This window comes from Synchiropus splendidus, chromosome 6, assembly GCF_027744825.2.
Source record: "Synchiropus splendidus isolate RoL2022-P1 chromosome 6, RoL_Sspl_1.0, whole genome shotgun sequence".
NCBI classification, from domain to species: Eukaryota; Metazoa; Chordata; class Actinopteri; order Syngnathiformes; family Callionymidae; genus Synchiropus; species Synchiropus splendidus.
The window spans coordinates 22,683,820-22,704,035 of NC_071339.1; the positions used below are offsets into that span (position 1 = coordinate 22,683,820).

At 42.8% G+C, this 20,216-nt stretch overlaps 1 protein-coding gene across 1 annotated transcript; it reads left to right on the plus strand.

Moving 5' to 3' along the window:
- The first annotated feature begins 1,175 nt into the window (after positions 1-1,175).
- slc2a1b (solute carrier family 2 member 1b) lies at positions 1,176-15,451 on the plus strand. Its single transcript, XM_053867938.1, has 10 exons — positions 1,176-1,461; positions 8,976-9,071; positions 12,621-12,781; positions 12,889-13,129; positions 13,221-13,383; positions 13,506-13,693; positions 13,795-13,899; positions 13,976-14,077; positions 14,158-14,361; positions 14,486-15,451. Exons 1-10 carry the CDS (start codon positions 1,447-1,449, stop codon positions 14,684-14,686), a joined length of 1,476 nt encoding a protein of 491 aa, XP_053723913.1. The 5' UTR covers positions 1,176-1,446; the 3' UTR covers positions 14,687-15,451.
- Positions 15,452-20,216: the final 4,765 nt, after the last annotated feature.

The following is a 20,216-nucleotide window of genomic DNA, read 5'->3' on the forward strand; positions in this document are numbered from 1 at the left end:
CTGCTCACTGACGCTGACTTCCCCACACGGCCTGAACTCAACCACTCTAAAGGGGTCCTATTATGGTCCTTTAAAGTTTAATAACAGTTTAATAATTATCCACAATCTTACATGGGTGAAACACCACCTTGACAAATAGAGATGTGTGAAAGAACAATGCTCATCCATCTCAAGTTACGCTGGCCTGCACAGTTCGTTATGTTCACTCTGTGACATAAGGAGTCACAATTTATTGCGAGAGAGAAGACCATACTACTTCTATTGTTTGGTTTGTTTTTGCTTATTAAACGGGTGCCTTAGATGATGATGGTGATTGATATCTGTGGTTCATCACCCATTTTTGTAGTCCTTTCTGGTGAACTTATATAGGGAGTTTCAAGCAAGGCGTCCATTTAATATAAACTCATATAAAATTTTAAATCGACTGTGCTAATATGTGACAATTGATTACTGAAGAATAAGAAATGTGCAATGCGGCCTCATGAATTCCAGCATCTTCATGGTATGACTCATCATCTTGCAACAGAATCCCCTTTGTTTTCACAAATTTGCACCAGAACACTTCTCGTCCTTCAAGATCACAGTCACACAGATCACAGTCTGGTCAGAGAGTTGACTGCTTGCTCTCTTAAACACTCCCACACCTGGGAAGGTATGTTGTCTGGGCCAACTGTTTCCCACTCTTCAGCTAAAGAAGAGCTGCCCTCACTTCACTTCCTCATCAACTAATGCACCATTTTGCATTTACCTCTTAATTTGTTAGCTCCCCTTTCGTCGTCCTACACATTTCCATCCTTGTCCTTGATCATCGTAACCCGATGCATACCTTCCTTTCTGCTCTCTATCTCCCTGCTTGGCAATTCAGAATACATCCTTGCATTATTTCTTGCAATCCAATCTCACACAACTGATCATTCTGCTTCAGCATCCTCTCTCATTGCTTTGTGCCGTCATGGAAAGTATTGTTGAAAAAAACGTAGCATAGAGTAAAAATAGATGTTTGAAATATATATTTGAATAACTGCTGTAACATGCCGTTGGTTGGGTGCAGCAGCGAGACGAGCAGCACTGCACGCCTCCTCTCCGTGTGGACTCACGCGAATGTAAAGCACTCTCTCATTGGCTGCTGAGACAGAATGTGCACACCCACTAATATTGCGTCATCCGGCGTAATAAATGAGCGAGACCGGGCTTTTCTCCACAAAGCGCAGTTTTATAACACGTTTTTATCGGGTTCGAGCAAATTGAGAGCCTTTATACCAGACTTAGGCAGACGCTGCTGTCCTTTTCAACTTTGACTGGTAAACTAGGCTCCAGGGGAACCGAGTCTGAAGATCGGTTTATCTCACTGATGTTGCTGCTGCTTAAGATCCAGGGAAGTTGTTGAAAAGGCTGCTGTTTTGAGGCAAAGAAGAGCAAAAAGAAGGCGACTATTTTCCCGGGATCATGGCGTCGGATAAGGTCAGTGTAGTTTTATTTTAATGTTCCTGCTTAACCTGTTTGTCCGCCGATTTTGATCTGCTCTGTGGGCTGTCGTCAGAGGTTCAACGTGGTGATGTAGTTACAGCCACGAATCATCCGAGTATCCCGGAAGACTATTTCAGTTCTTAGACATGAGCACGGTGTTGTTTTTTGACACTAATAATTTGATATTACCCAGTACTACCACGGTATTACGACGTACTAGTACAGTTCGGTCGTACTGAATTACGCATGTGTAAGTGCCGTGGATAAGTAGTGTCGGAAAATGCCAAATATTAACGGTGGAATTTGTCAATAGCGCGTTCAAAGTAAATATCTAAAATTTGTATGCCAGGGGACGTGTTCAGGAGTATTTAAAAAAAAACAAAGATACGGAATTGGTTGAACTATATGAATTTTATAAACGCTATAGAGCTTTTTATTCCCTTTTTCTAGTCTAGTCTATTATTTTGTTCTTGTGTCAGTGTAGTTATAGTCATAAGATTACAGACTAAAGCCTCTTTTCAGCTTTATTCATTGTTTCATAGCAATATTATCCATCAGTAGGCTTTGTACGTTGTACTTGGTAGTGACTCACCAGCTTCTCCATCGTGCAATCTATCAATACGTTTGGATGGTGATATGGGGTTCACCGATACACAAAGTCCATCAGAATACATTTCTATTTGATGGAGGAACCTCTGTCTGTCTAGGTGCGTGAGGAGATGTAGATTGTCACAACATAATTGCCGACCTAATACAACCAGTTACACCAACTCAAAACAATTCATAATAGTGATTGAGGCATGCTTAAAACAACAATGTGGTTTGATGTTTTCATTTTGCACCAATGTACACTACTTTAGACTTACAAAGGTTTAAGAAGGTCCTTTATAAAATTCACATCCATATGAGAAATGTTTATATTTATGGAATCTATCAAAATATTGGATTTTTTTTTACATTACAGTGAAATGTTTATCTGTAAGAGTGATAAGCCCTGATCAAGTCAAAATGTAGCCATTGATTGTTCCAGTCAGAGTGTAACTAACTTGGAAACAATGACCTCTCAGTGTGCTGATAATACTGTCTCCGTTTCAGCATCTCATGCTTACACTACATTTTTACTTACGGTTCAGTTACATTTTAGGAATATGAGAAAATGTCCAGCTGTTGAATCGTGCCGCGGTAAGGCACCTCACTGCCGTCGTATGTTGTACTTGCATGGCCTCACAGCTGGACGGGGTGTTGTGGACGTTATGGAAACTGTTTTCCATCCTTTCCCAGTCACTGCACCAAGGGAATAAGGGACAACAAACCCAACTTCTTCTTTTTGACTGATCTACCCCCCTCCAAGTTTCCCATAAAGCATCTGGCTGCTGTAAACAGCAAATGTAACTCATTTGAGTGCACTGAAAGCAGTGTGGGGCACTAGAATTTGCAATATACTAAAATATTAAGTTACGAAACAAGCTGAAATATTTTATTCAGAACAAAACAGACTCTCCCACCAAGATTGCAGTAATACTGAAGCAGCGACTGACTTTTAATTTTGACTTCCGTACAGCAAGCAAGGAGAGCAAGGTGGATCATAATTATTGTATGTATCATCTTTATTGTGATGTGTATAAAGTTTCATTTCAACAAGCTTGTAAACAACCTAGTCAGGAGCTCAAAATATGAATCAAGGTGCGTGTCGGTGATAACCTGATGGACTACTCCCCCAGCTAAGATCTATTCTGTTTATTTATATATGTATACATATTTGTCTCTTTTAATTGATTCAATCTTTACCTATTTTCTTATTTGACCCATTTCTTTTTTTCACTATTATTCAATCTATGCTGTGGGCTGGAGTTGCAGTTAGGTGCAGCAAGTTCAATACCAACCTGACTGATGTCATTCAGTGGCCAAACATGGCTACTTTTGGTGAGCCGAGATGTGTCTTGCCGAGTGTGTGGAACAAAGAAAATAATTACTACCACAATTGTGTCAGCAACAGCTTTGTATTTTGTTTTAGTTTGAACCAGTCTGGACAGTTACGGAGTCAGTCATCCCCTTAGATATTCAGCTAGTCAGAAATGAAAACACACCCAACACTATGACTCAATAAAAAAAAAAGTTAATAGATAATACATTGATAATGATAAATTATATGAATAAAGAATTGTAACCTGATGTGGATATTTTTGGATGGAACAACTAGGCAACAATCTTGTGAACAAGTTAGCTCAATAACATTTTTGATCAGACATGTTTATTTTTTAGGGAAATGGAAATGGTAATTGGGCTCTTGCCTATGAAACAGTCCTCAGTTGTACGTTTGGACTGAAACCAGTGCCAAAAACGTTCTGTCTCGCAAACTTAATTTCTCTCCAGCCTCAAAAAGCTGTCAAATTCTGCCCTCGCTCTGCAGATTCGTGCGGCTCCCTTCGGAATGTCATCTGCTGTGGCACATCAGTCTTGTTCTAATGGCTTATAATGAGGCTTTTCCTCAAAAGTTGGGATTAAAAGATCCAGCAAAGGGGCTTTAATTGAACAAAAGTGTTCATTTGATTCACTTTCCTGGTAAGCTGAGTAGCTTTGTGTTCGCTTTTCTGATCCCCCGCGCTTGACCACCGCTCACATGGGCCAGAGGATGGGATCAAATAGTTCAGCTGAGGACAGGACCTGAGTCTAGCTTGTGGGGAGATGTTTGTGAGCGTTTGCTTAGGTCATAAATCCCCCCAAAATATCACTACATTAGCAGAGGACGACATATCCGAAGTGGCTTTTTTTGTGTGACAAATGAAGTTACTCTTCTTTCGACAAGCCTCACTATTCAACTCAATGCCTACAAGTGTAAACACTTGTGGTAATTATTGACTTAAGGAACTGTCTATTTTTTATTTTTTTGTTGAATAATATTATTTCATTTTTAAAAAATAGAAACATGGCATATTTAAATGCAGGAAAAAAAGATCAGAACTAGAAATAATGGTTAGTAATTGTCAAGGTCCAGTATTGTTCTTGCTGGTTAATAATTCAGGAAGTAGAGACCATACTTTCATCCTCTTCCTCAATGGACTTCGTCCCTTAAATAATAATGCTTTTTAATATTTTTTATATAGTGATGTACACTATCATCATTAGGACTCATTTGTACAGCTTAAAGTCAGGAAAAATGTCTGCCTGCGAGTGGGTTCTTGATAAGACCTGATAAGCCCATTTAGCATCTCTGTGCAGACGTGGTGATGTGTGGACGTGTGGGGCCGAATTGGATTCCCCACTGATGTGTAAGATGAGACTGGAGAGGTGACGTTTGGTGAGACGTGACTTGGCTCTGGGAGCTGGTTGTGTACTCAAGCAGACTCCAGAGTCAGAGTCACAGCTGTTTAAATGACAAGTTACCAAAATTCTCTTCTGTTACCCATTGATTCAATTTGTGAGGTCTGATACGCCAGGATTTGCAGGCTCATAACAGCACTGCACTCATTCAAATTTAGGTCACAAGCCTTTGTTGTGGCTGAGCCGGCTCATATTCCCAAAATAAAGGTTTTACAGTGGCTCATCAGGTTTTTAGGTTCATGTTGCCCTCCAGCTGCGACTATTTCCTGGTTGGACTTGCAGGCAGCTGTGTTTACTGAATTTTATACATTTGATGTCAGCTTTGTGGTCCCAAGATCCACATGACATCTATTAATCCAATGACTGTTGGATTCAATTTGACCACAATATAAACCTGGTTTTACATCTGCGCTCAACACAGTCATAGCTTGAACACGTCACCAGACAGGAAACGCTGATGACACTGGAGTGTAATGAGTGTTGGTCAACTGTCAATATATGCACAGGTTGTCATATTTACCTGATGGTCATGGGCGGTTGTCATCTGACCGGGGGTCATTAAAATTGGGAGACGGCAGTTAGGCCAGTGATGACTCAGCAACTAGTCCCATCACCTGATTAACTTTTCAGCGGGTTCATTTAACACAGAATAGCTGTAGTGCAGTCCCCTTGGTGGCCTTTGTTTAATCTAACTTTTCTTACAAACACTTTTGTACAAAATGTCTTTCACAAAGCAAAGAGCAAGAGAATTGAAAATATGCCTCCACATATCTGTCTGAAGGACACACCGGGAAAAGAGTGAGGACTTTTTACACAAGTTATAATTACTGTAGGTGTGTGCGAAAGATTTTTTTTTTATTCTTCCTGAAGTGACACGTTTGAATGCAGAAGCTTTATAAGGTGTTTTACAATGCTATGTGCCATGTTTTTGAATTATAGCTTTGTAAATTTTTTTTATCATTGGTAATTTGGGCATTTTCCCATAGTTCAATTACATTTTCAAATTTTAATTGATTTTTGAAGTCAGTATTTTAAATGTGTCTTGTTTTCACCTTTTAGATTGAAAACATCCGTAAAAAATTTGGAGACTAATTTTAAGCATTGTGCGTAATTCTAACGACACCAGCCACCACTAGTCAAACCAGAAGCGTCACTTGATTTACACACTTGAATGTACGCTCTTTCAAGTTATTATCTTTACAGTGCAGGGATTTTGAAAAATGTATTACCAAGTAGGCCAGTTACGGATGCTAGTCTGTTGACCTGACATACTTTGAAGCACCAGGCAGCCGAGCAGAGAATATTTGCCATCAAGTGCAGTCAAAATATTTGCTCTTCTAAATGTCATTAACTTATGTTACTCATAACTCAATGAGTTTCCCACCAAGCGTCCATACCGAACAACCTTATTTTACATAGTCTCTATTCAAAGCTTTGAAAATAGCCACACCAATTAATTTGGTATAATTTATTATCGTTTATATAATAATTAATAAAAGCCTGGGTTTTTTACTTCTGACATATTTTGCTGTGTTGCACATCAAATTTCATGACCGCAATCTTTTTCTCACTCATGCTTTCTCAGATTTCACAATGATGCGTCTAACAGAACAATGTAATTTTTGTTTCAGATGAACCTGAGAAGTTTGAATCTTTAAGTGGGGATTGCTTCATTGTTCTTAAATAGCCTATTACACGAGCAAAAAATTCACACGTTTATGGAATCTGATTAATGTAAGCATGTGCTGGAGTGCAACGTGATTCTAATCCCTGGTGAATGAAAGTCTGGGCATTACACAACTGTAAACAAAACAGAACCAGATATGCAAAGATGGCTGGTGTCACTCCCTGTATTGAATCCAGAAGTAGTCATCATAACGTGAGATGATAAACTGCGTTTTAGGGTGTGACCTGATTGTTCTTAGTCCTGGATGTGTGGGATCAAACTTACTTGAAATCTAAAGTACTTTTTTATATACCCAGTGGACTCAGTGGGTCCCTGCCCTGCCACATGAGTCCCATCAACTCCAAGACTTGTTTGGCAGGTGTAAAGCTGGACAGGCAGCCAAGCACATACTGGTTTTAAATGTAATGATGATGATTGGACATATTGGAAATTAGAACTGCAACCTAATCCCTATTTGGTTTGTGACATGTACTGGTTGACAAACACGGCAACATGTCTGACTGTAGTGTTGTAAATAGATATCAAAAACAGGAAGAACTGTTTTTGAACTTATCTTAACATACCTCAACATTAACATATTTTAATTTTAAATGCTCTAAATATGATGTGAACATTATGCGTCCTTTGATGTGTCATGAAATAGTCCTGGACTTGTGATGTTTTGGGTCGTGATGGCCCCGTAGCTTCAGCCATTTCTCCTCTTACCACAAAGAGAGTGACAACATCACAATAGTGTCCTCATTCTTAATTATTATGTATGAGCTGCTTGTTGTGTGATCTAGGTTCATACTATTCCACAAATAATTTTGTACCCGCCCCATGAACTGTAATTACACCTGGCATGTCTGAATGACACCTGGTATGTAGGTTGAAGGTTCTTTAGTCTTCCCTCTGCTTCAAGGGAATGTTTTTGTCACCAGAGGGTCCGAACTGTAACTGTTTATTGAGATGATTTCTCAGGTCCACATTTTTTTTCTTTCTTCTCTACAAAACCATGTGTTGCATTTGCCATCAGCTGAAGTGACAGCCACTTGCTCTGCAAGCTCAAGCAAAACGCTGTCTGTGTTTACATTCTGAAGTTACTGATGAGTCATTGCTAACCCCCTCCCTCCCCTCCACGCACCTTATTGGCTCAAAAGAACAGGCGAGTTCCGAGTCTGTTTTTCCTTCTCTCTCAGATGAATATGCTGGAACACACTATTGTACGCTCACATTACCACAGCAACAACATCATTTCAACATCATGCTCCTACTTGTGTGATGGAAATTATTCAATTCTTTCAATTCCATTCATCAGTTAGCACTTCCAACCATATGCTTACATGGGATTGGAAAATACTCTACAGTAGTTGCTGATAGTTGCTTATTCTAGAGTTTGGCATTTCACTTTTGCTTTGTTTCTTTTCACTTCACGCATGACACCAATAAAAAGTATGGAAGCAGAATTCATAGAAAAGTGCAAGCAGGAGCAATATTCTTTAAAAAAGCATATTCTTCTTAGCTGGAAGAATTATCTTGGATTTAGTTGAAGGTTAGAGTTAGACTCTGAGGAAATCCACTGCCGACACTGGCGATGGTCAAACCTAGCTCAGAAAATCTTAAATAAAACTGAAAACTGTAAAAACAATGCTTAACTGAAGATAAACCAATCCAACCTTATAAACTGCATTTGATTAGCAAAGGGAATTTTTTTCTTTGACAAAGTACCACTGAAAGACGAGTTTGGCTTGCATACATCAGGAAATACATGCATAACAATTGACCAACAGAGTGGGGAAAAAAGACAACAACAAGGTATGCTTTATTCACCTTTTGGAATGAGGAAAAGTGGACTGTAATCTTCTCTGCTCTCAAGAGCTTATGACTAAAATGAGTTTCAGAACAACAGCAAGAAAAATTTAAACAATGGTGGACCTGGGGCTGTTCCAAGAGGTTGAATTACTCAGTTACGTGACCACATGTGTTGAGAATAACACCAGGAAGTCCTGGCCGGCAGTGGACCAACAGGAGACTGAAGATGCTGCTCTTGTTTGTTGAGCCAAGCTAAGATATCACAAGGCTTTCATGCACTGTTGCATAACATGGCTCAAACATCTCCTGGATATTTTCGAAGACTTCCCCACCTCTGTCCACGTGATGTTGGATAGTAAACTCGCTCCTCCGTGAACTCCAAACTGGAGCTCTTGATTTTCCATTTGAGTTTCCACAATCAGAGAGAAATTCGTTTTCATCTAGTATAACTAATGTCAGGCAAGAGACTGTGTGCAGTATTTGTTGTTTGACTCGGAAAAAATGCGTGACATGGTTGATGCATACATTATACAGCCTCTGTGGCGGCGCAAGTATAGGGACTTAAAAAGGCAAGACAAGACTTGCTAGAAAATGAGGTCAACACGGAGCACATGACAAAAAGTATGACGTTTCCTCCCAATGTTTATTGAATTGACTTGCCAAACAGATCCTTCAGTAATAAAACTTCCTCTTTTTCCATTTTCCGCAGCAAATCACGTTCCCACTGATGCTGTGTGTCGGAACCGCTGTGATTGGCTCGCTGCAGTTTGGCTACAACACAGGTGTCATCAACGCGCCGCAGAAGGTGAGAGAACTCCTGAAGTGACAGCAAATATTGAAGCTATTAAACATGACAATCTTTTCTCCTAGAGCACCAGTGCTCTGGGAGGGAAGTTAAAGGGGAAGATAAAAATAGCTGGATTCAAGCTCATTGAGTGCAAGGACATCTATATAACAGTGCCAGAGCGATTGCTGTGTAACAAGCGTGACCGTGACCAAACATGGACCTCCTCTGGCAGTCTGCCTGGGCAGACCTCAAGAAGGATTTTAGAGGAAATTAAAAAAACATGAGACAGAGTCTACAGTTTTAAGTGTATTGCTCCTGCATCCCCTGCTGAGCAATTTAGTTTATTAACCACAAGGTACACAGAAGGTCCTCATTTCCCAGAAAATGCTTCTCAGTGAATGAGGAGTGTCTGTAGATGGGCTGTAGACTCCCTGCAGCCGTGCAGATGTTTCTCCCTGGGTTCTGGGTGTGTCGGACATCTGACCAGAGATCCTCCTCTTCTGTTTCACCTCACCTTTGACATGTTATTGACCCACCGTCCCATTTGATCTGATGGTCTCTTTTCCCAGACAGTTATTTTATAGTACCTGACCGTTGTTAGCTAGTGTTTGCCACTCAAGGCAGCTGGTGTTCATAAGGTCATTCAATCTCAAGGGAAAGTAGTCCGTTTTCAAAAAGGAAAGTAAAAGTCTGTAACCTTATTATCAGGGTGCTTGAAGAGTAAGCTCCCTGATAACATGTTGATGCATCAAAGTTTCACCCTCTGTTTTTAAAGAAATAAAGAGGAGGAGACGTCAGTCCCAAAATGTCAACATTTACAACAGAAATTAACTGTGTCTGAATACTTTATGCTAATGTGACAAAGAGGAGTTCAGGTGTGGATTTTGATGAGAAGCTGGCTGCAATGAGATATAATGACTTCCTTGTGAAACATTTTCCCAGAGCAAATAAGGAAAGTGTCCAGGTGATGTTGAGAAACATTTATCTCTTTTGATTGTCGTGTGTCACAATCTTCTCTGGAACAACTTTGTTTATCGCATGGTATTACCATGAGAATTGTGGAATTGGGAGCTCAAACAAAGTTCCGACAAACTGATTTATTTTCATTTTACTCAAGGACTTGAGCCTCTGCACTCAGCTGACCTGTGAGCAACTGTAAAGACTGGGATCAGCTGCAAGTTCAGCACCGGCTTCTTTCAAGTGCTTCTTAATAGCAGCTGATCCTGAACACTGTGCGTGTTGCTGAGATTTTCCACCATGAAAACAGCATGTGTTCGTCCCTCCAGAGTCCTCAGAGAGCCATGTGGGGCACCCATTGAATGTCCCGCTTGTTGCGTGGCAGGCGAGTGTGAACTTGTCAAAACACTGTGAAAAGAGTTAAGCTGAAGTTACTCAACATTATTAGACTTTGTAATTACTTTCTGTAAATGCAGCTTACACTTCTGATTATCCTTCGGATCACTGTTCATAGTCCCACAGTTAATACCCGCCAGTAACGCAGAAACCTTTAAGTTAAAATTCTTCTCTTTTGAAAATAATCTTGTTTTCTCTTGACAATTCTTTTCAAACATGTTATAGACTCTTGTCGTGTGAAACATGCTGCAGTAAAGTCAGCAATCTCATCTCTGGGAGCATCACCTTCCTCTTCTCTACACACAGTGAACAAAGACTCACCTTGACAGTCCAACAGCTGCTGAAAGCCTGAATACACAGTCGGTTTATTATTTTCAAACTGCCAGCTGGAGGACTGCCGCACCTACTGAGCCTCGAAGTACATGGTCACCTAACATCAGACTTTTACTCTCACTGGCTGACTGAATAGTTGGTTTGGGTTACATGACATGACATGTTTGAAATGTTCAACCCTTAAGGCTAATGAATAGAATTTTTAATTCCGGTTTAAAATATTTTTTTGGCTGTTTAAGGGCTTTACGTTTGAGCACACAACTTTAGTTTTTTTGTGTTAAGCAGCTATAATCACGTGTCTATAATCCAATAGTGCCAAGACAAAGATTTAAAAAAAAGAAAAACAATGAAAACACTACTCCATTAAAGGTATGCTAGCTTTAAATCAGCTCAATTTCTCACGAGAATCAAATGTTTTTCAACTGCTATTTTGAAGAGCTTGTGCTAATTATTGCCCCAATTTAATTCAAAGGGGTCATTCGAGTTCATGCTTGTGTCCATGGCGCCAAAGGTGGAGACCTTTCCAGTGAACTTAATGAAGCAGTTGTGCATGAAAACACCCCATGTCCTCATTTTATATGCTCAGCCTAACCTGTATGACTGCATAACTTTGAGTTCAGTATTTCAATTCTTTCTTTCCTCATTCCAAAAGGTGGTGATTAGATTAGATTTGCAACAAGAATGGATAGAGCAAGCTTTTGTAGCCCAAATTTCCTGTGCTACCTTCACTCTGACAGTGTATTTTAGTGTTAGAATACTCAGCAGCCCTGTTCTGTTGTGTGGTGATCGTTACGCTACGACTTATCGTCCATAAGAAACCGTACTACATTTTTATTTTTTGCTTCGATCGTCACACTTTATATGCGGAGTCTCGTGATGCCACTAAAATTCTCCCAGCGTATCTCCATATTTGCCAGCTGGTACGCAGGCAGTCTGCTCCCTCCTAAATCTGGCCAGCACGCACGGGCCAACTTGATAGGTGAAGGTCAGAGACGCAGAATGTCAAACTTGTGATAGCGCAGAACAAGGTCTTGTGAGTGTAAGTGGATAGCGGCCGTGACCAAGTGACGCTGAGGAAAACCCCTGACACTTCACAGCTGATTTTCCTGACCCGTCTTCCAGAACATTGCCGAGCCTGTTGCCACTCCTCTGGCTGTCATTGGACTCCCAGTGGAGATCACAACACATGTTCCAAAGCAAACGGAGCATCTCAGGTCGAGTTTGGCCGCCGGAGGTGCTTGGGGATATAGTTTAACAGGGTGGTGACTTTTTTATTTTGTGAGTCACGATAAAGGTGTTCGCACTGCAGCCACTGCTCGACTGGGTGTGTTTGTCAACACAGAGAGGAGGAAGTGAGAGGGGGGGAGGGGAGCGAATCTGACACGCCATGTCCTGTGATGGAAACTGACCTGAACACACCTCAAACACCGAGATGTTTGATGAAGGTCAGACACCAAGCGGTGACGGACGGTCGGCGTTTGCTCTCAGTCCTCTCAGAGTTCAGAGAGTGCGTTGTTCAACTGCATTTTTTGGATGAGGCGCCTCCTGGTGTGCTGCCATCTTTCGGCTGTGAATAGAAATTGCATAAGCGTCACGCTTATCATACTTGCCAGCGGGGACCGTCTTCATCTGATTCCGCTCAGACGCTGCTGACGACTTGTCAACAGCCTGCTGGCTGAAATGTAATGAGTCTACTGAGAAGAGTTAAACTTGATAGACCAGGTGAATGAAGATTCTTCTTCTCAGAGTTATGTGTTTTTGAAGACATAAAAGTGTAGTTTGCTAACAATGCCAAGAGCTAGAGGTGACTAGACAGGAAGTTTATATACAGCATAAAAATGAAGTGAGCCATCACAGTGTCTTCCTCTTGTTTTCCTGCAGATTATCGAGGGCTTCATAAATGAGACGTGGGAAGAACGCTACCAGACTGGGATCACCAAAGGTTCCCTCACTGCCATCTGGTCCATCTCTGTGTCCATCTTCTCTGTCGGTGGCATCTTCGGCTCCTTCTCAGTCGGACTCTTTGTCAACCGATTTGGAAGGTGACTTGGGATTAGATTTATTTTGGAGTAATGATGATGACCGATGGCCTGTCAGGTTGTGGCAATGAGGGGAAAGTTGCGATTTCTGAACGTCCTGTCTTGTGCAGGAGGAACTCCATGCTGTTGGCCAACATTCTGGCCTTCATCTCAGCAGCACTCATGGGTTTCTCAAAACTGGCCAAGTCCTGGGAAATGTTGATCATCGGCCGCTTTGTGGTCGGCCTCTTCTCCGGTCTCTCTACCGGCTTTGTGCCCATGTACGTGGGTGAGGTCTCCCCAACGTCACTACGAGGTGCACTAGGGACCCTGCATCAACTGGGAATCGTCGTGGGAATCCTTATTGCTCAGGTGGGGAGCCGTTCTATGTTAAATAGATACTGCCCTCTAGTGGCTGAAGGATTGAAGTGACAGTACCTGATGGTGTCGGTTGGCTTTGCAGATATTTGGGTTGGAGTCCATCATGGGGAACGCAAGCTACTGGCCACTGCTTTTAGGTCTCATTTTCATCCCAGCTGTGATCCAGTGCATCCTGCTACCGATGTGTCCTGAGAGCCCCCGCTTCCTGCTCATCAACAAAAATGAAGAGGACAAAGCAAAAACAGGTCTGTCTCAGATACAGAATCATGAACCTCGTCAGCCTACTTTTTGTGTTCCTCCGCAACTCCACGCGAACTGAAACGGCATCAGAAATGTATGTAAGTCATCGTCATGTGTTCTGGTCCAGTGCTGAAGAAGCTGCGTGGCACCTCAGACGTGAGCATGGACATGCAGGAGATGAAGGAGGAGAGCCGGCAGATGATGAGGGAAAAGAAGGTGACCATCCCCGAGTTGTTCCGCTCGCCGCTGTACCGCCAGCCACTGCTCGTCGCCGTCATCCTGCAGCTCTCCCAGCAGCTGTCTGGCATCAATGCTGTGAGTTCCCAGAACCCTTTTCTCTTCAGGCTGACCAAGAGAGAAAATCAGAGGTTTTATTTCCCAGAGCCTGGGTCTGATCTCTCTGGCAAATGTTTCAGGTGTTCTATTACTCCACTCGCATCTTTGAGAAAGCCGAGGTGGAGCAGCCTGTCTATGCCACCATTGGAGCCGGGGTGGTCAACACGGCCTTCACCGTGGTGTCGGTGCGTGAGCCAAGTCGAATCATTATCTGTCTGAACATGAGCCGGGGGTTGAATTTGCGTTGGCTTTTCTCCGCAGCTGTTTGTGGTGGAAAGAGCCGGGCGCAGGTCTCTACACTTGCTGGGGCTGCTGGGAATGGCCGGATCCGCCATCCTGATGACCATCGCCCTGGCTCTGTTGGTGAGGAGAGCACTTCAGGTCCTGACTGAAGCGCCCAGGGGGTCGCAGTGCTAACCCTGTTCGCCTCTCTCATCCTGCAGGAGCAGCTCAAGTGGATGTCCTACGTGAGCATCGTGGCCATATTCGCCTTCGTGGCCTTCTTCGAGATCGGACCCGGGCCCATCCCCTGGTTCATTGTGGCTGAGCTGTTCTCGCAGGGTCCCAGACCATCCGCCATCGCTGTGGCTGGTTTCTGCAACTGGACCGCCAACTTCATCGTTGGAATGGGCTTCCAGTATGTGGAGGTGAGCTGGAGTGATAGGATAGAGCGTTTGTGACCTCTAGCGGTTATTATTTGTCACTGCAAGGTCGAGCTTTCTACGGGTAGAATTGAAGTGTAATTGAAATCTATTTCTTTGCTGTTGACAGGAACTCTGTGGCCCATACGTTTTTGTCATCTTCACCGTGCTGCTGCTCTTCTTCTTCGTCTTCACCTTCTTCAGAGTGCCTGAGACCAAAGGTCGGACATTTGACGAAATCTCCGCCGGCTTCCGCCAGGCAGCCGTCACGGGCGCAGAGAAGCACTCGCCCGAGGAGCTCAACAGCCTTGGCGCCGACTCCCAACTCTGAGATTCTTTTGTTCAAATCCTAGCTCACAAACTCTCAGACCAATGTGGGAGGGGCTAACTTCATGTAGCTTGATCTGGATGGGTAGAGCATTTTCCACACTGTCACCACATTTCCTACGGCGGGCGCCATAATACAGGGCTGCCCGATGTGAATGCTCCGCCGTCTTTCCTCTCATGATGGGCACTATGTCGCCTGGTGGATGTAGAGAGGGAGCTCTCGGAGGTTTTCATATTCTAAAATATATTTTAATATTGTCTATTTTTGCTAACTCCTTGACCTTCCTGTTACCATACTGACAACACTGTGTTTTTTATGAAAGCAACCGTTACACTGCATCACCAGACACTGTAGGGACGGGACCCGTCCAGCCTGTTTTTTCTCATCTGTAGACAAAGCTTTAACTTCTGAAGCCTCATGTTTTCAGCACCAAGCAAACTTCACTGTAACTACCCTTCCACACAAATTGGAGCATCTGCCATAAAAACTGTTTGCAAATCTGACTGTTGTGACTTAATCGGAGCCCGAAAATACAAAGTTGAATTACCCTGCTGAAGACCCGCACTGCCCACAGCCCTCCACTAGATGGAGCGTCACTCCCAAACACTCGCCGAAGCAGCTTTTTCATGAACCTGGGTTTTTTTTTTTTTACAAATGAAGTTACACTCCTCATTTAATGTTACTTATCTAGTGTAGATTTCTGTCGTGAGTTGAGCTTAGGTATAGTTTGTGCATGTTTCTGTGCATATTTACTGACAAAAAACAAAACGAAAAATCCTCCCTCGCTTTTAGTCTGGCCTCAACTGAGTGTGTGTTGAGGTTTCCTGTGGAGCGTTTCTCTCTTCTCAGACTGAAAACTGAAGTGAACAGGGACCATGAAAAAAAAAAGCTTTCAACCTTCATATTTATTTTCAAGTGCTTGTATTGTGTAGATCTCCTAGGGGGGCTCTGCACTCCAGACTGTATTCTGTCGCAATTTTTAGGATTGTTTTGGCTTAGAGATTGGCTCAGGCACATCCAAGGTGGAGAGTGATTCCGCCTCTCATGTCCTCACCTGCTGTATTGCTCGTCTGCTCTGAATGTGAGGAAAGTTTAGCCGCACTTTATTGTCAACCCAACCTAGTTTTTTTGTTTGTTTTTTTTACTAGCTCACAGGGTGGAATCAATGTTACTGACTGTAACGGACAAAGTTGTGATCATTCTGCATTTGTCTAGATCTTGAAAGTGTCCCAAAAAAGGGCTGTGACATCCGCTCGGTGCCTTCCACGTGACTCACCTGCGACCTTAAACAATCAGTGCACCTTCATCAACATTTGCACATGCTGTATCTTCATGACTTTCGGGGCATTATTATATTTTAAATCTTCTTATCGGTGGTCTGCGCACACACATCGGATGTAAATACACAGCATTTTGTTATCACCCCGATCGCCAACTGGTCTTCTTAGGTCCATCTTTAATTAACACATTGTTTGAAATCTGACGGCTGTAATCAATTTCTAGGATTGTGTTGCTGTGTTTTCATGCTCGGGCACAGATAGAGGTTCATTGTTCGAATAAGAACTTGTCTGATGATGGTGACGATGTGAAATGGAAGTGGTGTCACGGCTGAATAAAAAAAAAAAAATCATACTGACAGGTCACTGTGGTTGTCCTTTTGTCATGAACTTAACTTGAGTATAAATAAAAAATCTGCTTGCTAGGACTCCATTTGTCAGTCACGGGGGCAGCAGATTAAGCAAGAGGCCCAGACTTTCCTTTACTTCAGAAATTAAGAAGCGTCACACCTCACAAGAGAGGGATCAAGGAGGCATTCTGAGGAGCTTATCGCGTTATCCATCTGGGTCCAGACAACTGATGCTTGCAGCCACCCGCAAGAGTCTTGATCGACAAGATAAGCACAGCTCTTTAAAAGAGTCAATACTCATTAATGAAGGCATCACACATACAAATCCTTCCCTCACTCTTGAACTAGACCCCAGAATCCCACCTCCAACCTTCACGGGACATTTCATCTTTTTCTCACACCTTGACCTGGTCCTCCTTGCTGTGTCTGACACCCTCATTGTCATTGTATTAAAAAATTACAATAGTTAAGTACTTGCTTTAAAATCGTCCATAGTTATAAAAAATATAAAGATAGCTCAAGATATCAGCAACTAGAACTTTAGACTAATCTGGTAAGTAAAGGAGTGTCTTTCCAGTAGGTTGAAAAATGAGCACCAAACCCTCTCAAATTTATTTGATGAATTTCTGAGAGAATCTCATCTTCTCCAATTTTAGGAAAAACAAAACATCTCTCACCCAATGAATGAAAGTAGGGGGGTGGCACTCCATTTAACTAGAATTATTCTCCTGGCAAGTAGGGTCACAAAGGCTATAGAGTCTTACAGACGAGGACAGGGAGGGTGAATTTGGGATTACAAACAATGCAGTTAATAGTGTGGGTGGCACATCTTCACCTGCAATCTGAGATATGGGGTTAAATGTCTCCACCCAAACTGGACCAAGGGCTGGGCAAAGCCAGCATACGTGTATAATATTGGCTGGTTCGTGTCTTAAGTTTGAAGTATTCTAAACACGATTCACTCTGAAATTGATCTTGATTCGAGCACGTGTCACTTATCCGTAACTCCACACGTATCCTGATGCTTAAATGTGATCTTAAAGTCAAGATCACGTTGACACCAAGATCAAGACTTTAAGGGCCTGAGAGAGAGAGTTGAGGCCAAGACCTATGTGGAGATCAAGACCAAGACCATTCAAACTGGTTGTTTTGTATTCGGTTCGGTCTCAGTCTTGGTCTTGGTTTCGACTTGGTCTCCGGCCCTCAAAGACATTGAACTTGGTGTCTGCATGCTCTGGTTTCAATGCCATTTTGACTCAGTGTTAACCACAACATGACTTGATGGAAATCTTAACCCTAATCTGTGCGCCCTTGAATGACCCACAGTTCTCGAATGCATGATTTGGTCAGCAGTTAACTGATTAGACCCTCAAAAAGCTGAGAAACAAGGTGAGGCAGCCAATGACAAGTCACATCACGACCCTCAAATGCACGTAGTGATCCTGATATTTCAATCTTGGATTCCAACTGTCACTGCTCATTCTTGCCGTGCCCTAGAGGGACAAGTGTCCAGGATCAACAATGACCTCACAATACTGACGCCTCTTTAAAAGCAGGATGAAGAGCTGGTCCCGAAGCGCCTACCCATCCCAAGGTCACAAAGACACTTGTCCCCCTAATGAGATACAGCAGGGGCCTCGGCACCATCTCAAATTTGAATATGTTTGATCACGCAATGACACAAGGCTGTTTGTAGCCCAGACAGATGCTCAGACGTCCCTGGATTGACTGGAACACGGAGGTGGCTCTGCTTCCTGTTGTTGTGTGATGATGAATTGGCTCTGTGAGTTCAAACCCACCAAACACCAAAGTGAGGTTAAATATTAGTGATGCAGCGTCCTCTCCTCAATCGATCACAGTAGACAGGAGTAGGAAGGGGTGGAGGAGCAGGGGATCTCGGAGGGAGAAGAGAAGAGCCACGCTCAATTCACTTCTTGCTAGAGCTGCTTCTGGGATGTTTGTTTCCCTAATGTGAGAATCAAACTTCATTTTCATCCCACTTCACAAATGCATGTCTTAACCTTCACTGTCCTTTTGCACCAGACTGAGAAGTATGACTTGCTCAAATGGGCACGAATGACAGACATCAACAGAGCAACGGCGCCACACGTTAAAACAGCCATTGACGTGGGAACTGGACCCCCACTGCTGTTATTGTCACCCCTGCGGAGTGTTCATTTACCCTCCGATTCCCTGCCGATCCCTCTGAGCATCTCTGCCACCTGGAGTTTCCATGCACCAGTGAGAGTCACAGGAACAAGCTAGTGTGGTCTTAAATCTTAAATATACATTAGCAGCATCAGCCTGGCACCGGCGGTTTGTCTTGAACTTCGCTGCAGGGATAAACAAAGCCCTGCCTTGCATGGAAAACAAACCTGTCTTCCGACTCGGTTGCATAATTTCTTGTTATCAATGGGCAGCGGCGAGCGCAATGGGCACCTTCATACGCCGCGTCATGTGCACACGTGCACAACTGTGGGCCTTTGATTTCGCTTCTTCAGTGTTCCCTTGCTGAGGTCAGCACAGCGTTTGAATGAGGAATGGCATTGCATTAGTGACGGATTCACTCTGAAAAAGGAAACCACGACAATAAATGTTTGCTATTGAGCAAAGCACAGTTTAGTTGCCGTCCGACTGTCACCTGTAATCACAAGCTTTAGGTACCGAGTCAAGTCTGTGCGCTGTCAATCAGCCTGAAGCCTAATATCTCTCCAGACTTAAGTTGTGTTGACACCCCACAGGCTACAGCAGACCAGGGCAAAGTGTGGCCCAGGGGCCATATGCGGCCCTTTGACTGTGTTTTTGTGGCCCTCATGAGATCAGGTTAAAACTATACAACTGATTTTTTTTTCCTGTTTTCATTTTAGCCAGTAGTTGTTCAACAGTAAATACAACATATTCATGGCTAAATTTTTGTTTCTTCTTTTTGTTTGTTAATGTATTATCTTCATATTATTATTAACATATTTTAAATTACATTTTCTTCTTCAATGCTTGGTCCATAGTTTTATTATGATTCCTATTCAAATAAAATGCATGTAAAATGATTTTTTTTATAGGGTTCGTGTCATATTTACACTTCTGAATTCCGTTGCTTTCATTGAACATTTTTTGTTTCATTTCATCCTTGTTACTTGAGATTTTTTTTCCATCAGATTTCGTGGCCATCGCCGCCTTTATTTTGGCATGATGGCCCCTCACAACAGTCACACTTTATAATGTGGCCCTTTCGGAAATTTTACTGCCCACCTTTGGGATGCAGCATAAATCACTAGCATGATCTTTAGATGTTGATTTTGTCTCTGTGGATTTCAGTGAAATATACGAAAGGAGTTATTTTGGTTCAGCTGCAGCAAAACGTGAAGCTATAAATAGCAGCGCCACAACGCATCCAACAAGCAGGAGGTTTCTGACATTTTCAAACCCCCAATTTAGCAATAGGAATTGGGGTATTCGTTATACAGGTAAGATACATTCACTCACATCTTGTCAGACCCACAACATCTTTTTTCTTGTACTGGGAAGCTCTCTGGAAGGTTTGGGGAGTCAGATTAGTGAAGATTAATGAAGATTCTATACCAGCCAGCAGAGGGAACACTAGGGATGGGAACCAACAGCGGTGTTAGGGATGAGTTTCAGGACAGTGATATACACCAAGCATAAGAGGCAATAGAGGCAAAAGCCAAGACCATGGAACACGACCAGCAGGTCAGGCTGCTTTTTTTAATGGAGAATAATGAAGCAGTTGTGCACTTTGGGGTTTGACCAGATCGATGACTCAGTCGGGAGGGAAAGGTAGGACCAGCAGCAGCAGTATTTTTGAGTTGAAGGGATGCCTTACTTTTACTCCTGGCCCCACAAGCCAGCTCCAATTCCCATCAGATCTTCCTCCCCTTTCACCTATCA